The 4,251-nt window shown below is 47.4% G+C and overlaps 1 protein-coding gene across 1 annotated transcript in view; it reads left to right on the forward strand.

Annotated features, from left to right (window-relative positions):
- The window catches only part of FAM83C (family with sequence similarity 83 member C), a 22,840-nt gene that overhangs the window by 10,916 nt on the left and 7,673 nt on the right, over positions 1-4,251 (forward strand). The window contains exon 3 of the mRNA XM_005430624.2: positions 1,268-1,392. Within this exon, the coding sequence (XP_005430681.1) occupies positions 1,268-1,392 (125 nt within the window). The remainder of the gene's footprint in view (positions 1-1,267; positions 1,393-4,251) is intronic.

Here is a 4,251-nt window from a genome sequence, read left to right on the forward strand (position 1 = left end):
GCGGAAAGCAGAGGAAGCCGCAGGGTCCCTGCCCTGAGCCCCGTGGGAGGAAGGCGAAGCGGGCACCGGGGTGCCCCGGGACAGCTCCGGAAGGCTGGAAGGGGCGTGGGACGCGCCCTGCGGGGAACATCTGCCGGCAAAGCCCTGCTGGCGCTTGTCCCTTGCCTGGCCTGGCCAGAAACCTGCTGGGGGGCAGAGGGGCAGTGACACATTCCCTGAGTGCCCGGCTCTGCCAGGAGCAAATCGGCCCCACCAGCTGCTCTAGGGCTTTGTCTGTAGCTGGGCTGATGTTCGGCAGGAATGGGCTGCCCACAGAGGGGTCTGCCCGGTCAAGTGCAGGCGGTGACAGCTTGTGACAGCTCCTGCTGTACCAGAGGTGTGACAGGTGTCAGGGGAGCTGGCCTGCAGGGCAGGAAGGGATGACCTGGCAGCCCCGCGGAGGTGTAGCCTTGGGGATGTTTATTTACATGCCAGATGTTTTGTTTGGCACTGTATCACACAGAGCAGGTCACTAACAACTTCCAGTGACTGTTCTGATCTTCTGCCTTCCTCACCTGAGGTGCAAATAACTTCTATTATGGGCAAACGCCTTGCATTATGAAAGAGGCTCCCAATGGATACCAAGAGCCATATTCCCCAGTTTATTCTGGGCAGTTAGTTTTACAGGTCAAGGTTGTATCAGAGAAGTACTTGCAGTGGAGCATCAGGTCTGCTTCAATTGAGTATAGCAGCTGAAAATGTTAATATATTTTTAAAATGTATTGATAAAAGGAATTCCTTAAAATGTAGATATTCCTCTAAGTCTTTTTTCATTATGTTTTAGTTTTAAGCCTGTAATTGTATAAAATCAGAGCAGCACACTCTATTGATTAGAAACTAGCTAGTTGTTATGCATCAAAATTTACTTAATGTAGAGCCATCAGCTAGTGGGGTGCTGAATATCATTAATAATCTGGAAGAAATTGGATAGTTTTACATACATCAGAAATGATCTGTAGGCTCATAGGATTCTCCAAAGTTTTTTTTTCAAACTAGAATTTGCACTCAAGTGCAACTTGTTAATTTTTGCTGGGTTTTTATCCCATAGAAGCAGGCAGTGTGACAAAATATTTGATATGTAGGAGCCAAGAAATACTTAATGCCTTGCTGAGTTCTACCTCTCAGAGCAGAGCATGAGCTTGAGGGAGTCCAGCAGTGATGCACAAGGGAACATCTCAGTTTAGCTCAGTACATGGCCCCTTACCAACTCTCCCTGCTTTGGTTTCAGAACATGCGCATAAGGTGCCTGAGTGGAGACACGTACTACAGCAAAGCAGGCAAGAAATTTGCAGGCCAGGTTCTGGAGAAGTTTGTCCTGGTTGATTGTGACCAAGTTCTTGCTGGTACATACAGGTAAGAAAATACAGCAACTACTGTGGCAGAGACTGGTGACACTGAGGAAATATTCCTTACCAAAATACTGAACAACTCCTGGTGCTGCATGGTGGTTCAACAGCTACCCTGCATTCACCTCAGTCAGTGCTTTCACAGTTTTCCAAACCTCTATCTTATCCACCCTCCCTGCCCTTTTCTTACCTGAAGACCTCAAACTTTTCAGAAGTCTCTCCTCATACAGTGGCTGCTGCATCCCTCAGCCTTTTTAATTCTGTTTTTCTGCACCCTCTGTGACCTCACTACCTCCTTCTTGAGGTGCAGAGACAAGAACTGCATGTGGCCCCCCTGATAGGCTGCACCGAGGTGTTCAAGAGGGGTCAAAGATGCCCAGACTCTGGTTTGTGATTGTGGTCCTTGCTGGCAGGGGCCAACACTCACTGCATGTTTTAGTTGCCATGGCACTCTGAGCTGATGATGTCAGACAACTTCCTGAGCTGTTCCAGGTTCAGCATCATACAGATAATTTTCCCCAATGGATACACAACATTTTTCTTTACTGAAGTTCATCTGCCACATATTTGTCCACTTGCTCGGTTCTGTGAGGTTCTTCTGGATTTGCTCACTTTCAGTGAGGTATCCAACCAGCTGAAGGACCTGAGGATCCCCTGCAAGCCTGGGAATTTCACTGCACCCCCCCATGCCTGAGGGCATCCATGTGCTCATTGGCTCCCTCACCAAACTCCAGCAGGTTGGTGAGCTGGGCTTGCCTTTGCCCTGTTGTCCTTTTCCAAGAGGCTGTGATTCTCCATGCTAGCAGGAATCTTGTTCTTCTCAGCATGCTCTGCATGCCCCAGGGTAGAGAGCAGCTCCAGGGGTGTGTGGGCCTCAAGACTGCACTCAGAGCCCTCTCTGTAGGTGGGATCAGAGGGGAAACCTCTCAGCCCTTGGCCTTTCTGGTGGTGCTGATACAGAGGAGAGAAGTACATCTCAGTGCCACCAGCACCAGCGATGGATGCAGGAAGTTCTTTGAGGTTCTCAGCTATGGCCTTGCCATCACTCTTGTAACACCCAGGCCTCAAATCAGGCCACAATTCCTTGACTGCCAGTACAGCATTTGTGAACAGCCTACAGCCCCAGTCATCCTGGGGATTTTTGGTCTGCTCCCTTTCAGCTCTTTTTGACAGATTGCTGCATTTTTACATAGCTACCTTTCTTGAAATTGAACCTCCACATGCTGCATTTATTTAGCTTGCTCTCCACTAAAGAGTTAAAACTGTGTTGTGATCATTCTTAAAAACAGGTTCTTCCACTTCTGCCTCTGGAACCAAGTCTTATGCCCCATTCCAGACCACATCCTGAATCACATCTTTGCTTGTGGGTCAAACAATTTAGACTAGTTAATTCTGGCATGTAATCATTTATTGCTTCAAAAAAGTTTTTCTCCATGGTTCATCCCAGTGAAGCATTATCCTGTATGTGTATGAATGGATGAAATCTCCCCCTGTTGCTGCCCATCCTAATTTTGCAGCCTCTGTGACCTCAGCTAACATTGTTCTCCACAGTTCTGATCAGAGGGTCAGGCCTACTGTTCTTGTCCTATATTTTTATTACTAGACTCTATTCAGTTACTTTGCCACCTGCAGATCCTCCCCACAGTATTTTCACACTGTTGAACATTATATGATCCTTCACAAACAGTGCAGCTCCTCAGGACAGCCTGCTCTGTGAATTTGTTGTCCTGGCAACACTTTTATTCTCCTTCCACCAGATCTCCTTGAACACTGCTCTCCCTCTCCCTTTCTCTCAGTTTCCATCTCTCTGTGAGCGCATGCTGGACCCTCAGGCTACCAGCGTCCTCATCAGTGCTGTAGCTTCAAGCTGCACCTTCTCCTCTGGTGATGACTTCATCTCCAAGAGTGGAGGTCTCACCTCATCAAACTCAGGCAAAATGAATTAAAAATGGGAGTATATGGTTGAAACTGGTTGTGTCAAATCTCTAAACAACATGGAGAGCAGTGTCTGGTGGCATTTTTACCATCCTAAGACACTGAAAAACAATGGAGTGAATCACAGGTGGAAAAGCCCTTTAAGAGCCTTCAGTCCAACTGTTCCCTCAGCATTGCTGAGCCCACAACTAACCCATGTCACATATACTCATCTTTTAAATCCCTCTATCCATCTTCATTGGCTGCAGGGGCAGGGATTACATAACTCATCAGGATCATTTAGTCATTTTTGGATGACTAAAGCTGAGCATGTGTCAGCTGGACTGAACTGCACAGCTGGAGGAACATCTGATTTCGCTATGGCCCACAGTCAGGGTATTGCTTAAAATGCAGGTGCAGCTCTCTGGGTCAGTTCCTCCCTGTGCTGTTAAGGGCAGGGACTGGGGGCTCTCATGTGCTCCCTTTCTACAGAGCTCTGCAGAGCTGAAACTTCTGGAATTCTGGAAGACAGTATTTCAGTTGAATAGGGTTTTACATCTGATTCTGTGCTGTGCCAGTAAGCATATGATGTTCTGCACTAACAGAAACAGTCTCTTCTTGAGGAGTTTGTTCACTTGTCAGAAACACTTTCACAGCAGAAAATCAGGATGTCTGCTTCTGGTAGAGTGCAACCTGTATAGGAGATATTTAGATTATTGTCCCTGCAGATGGGAAAGCCAGATGCAAAGGATGAGAACAGTTACTGAGTACAGCCAAAGATCCAGAGTGGAACCAGGGGTGTCTCAGGATGATACAGGGACAAGGGTAAGTAAGAGTGTTCTTACCCAGCAGCAGGTTTTGCAGTTCAGCAATGCTGTGTGCAAGGATCAGAGGTTTCAGAACTCTGGGGTTTTATGTTGTATGTGCTTCTCTTTTTTCAGTTTGCTGTAGG

This window comes from Geospiza fortis, unplaced genomic scaffold (assembly GCF_000277835.1).
Source record: "Geospiza fortis unplaced genomic scaffold, GeoFor_1.0 scaffold39, whole genome shotgun sequence".
NCBI classification, from domain to species: Eukaryota; Metazoa; Chordata; class Aves; order Passeriformes; family Thraupidae; genus Geospiza; species Geospiza fortis.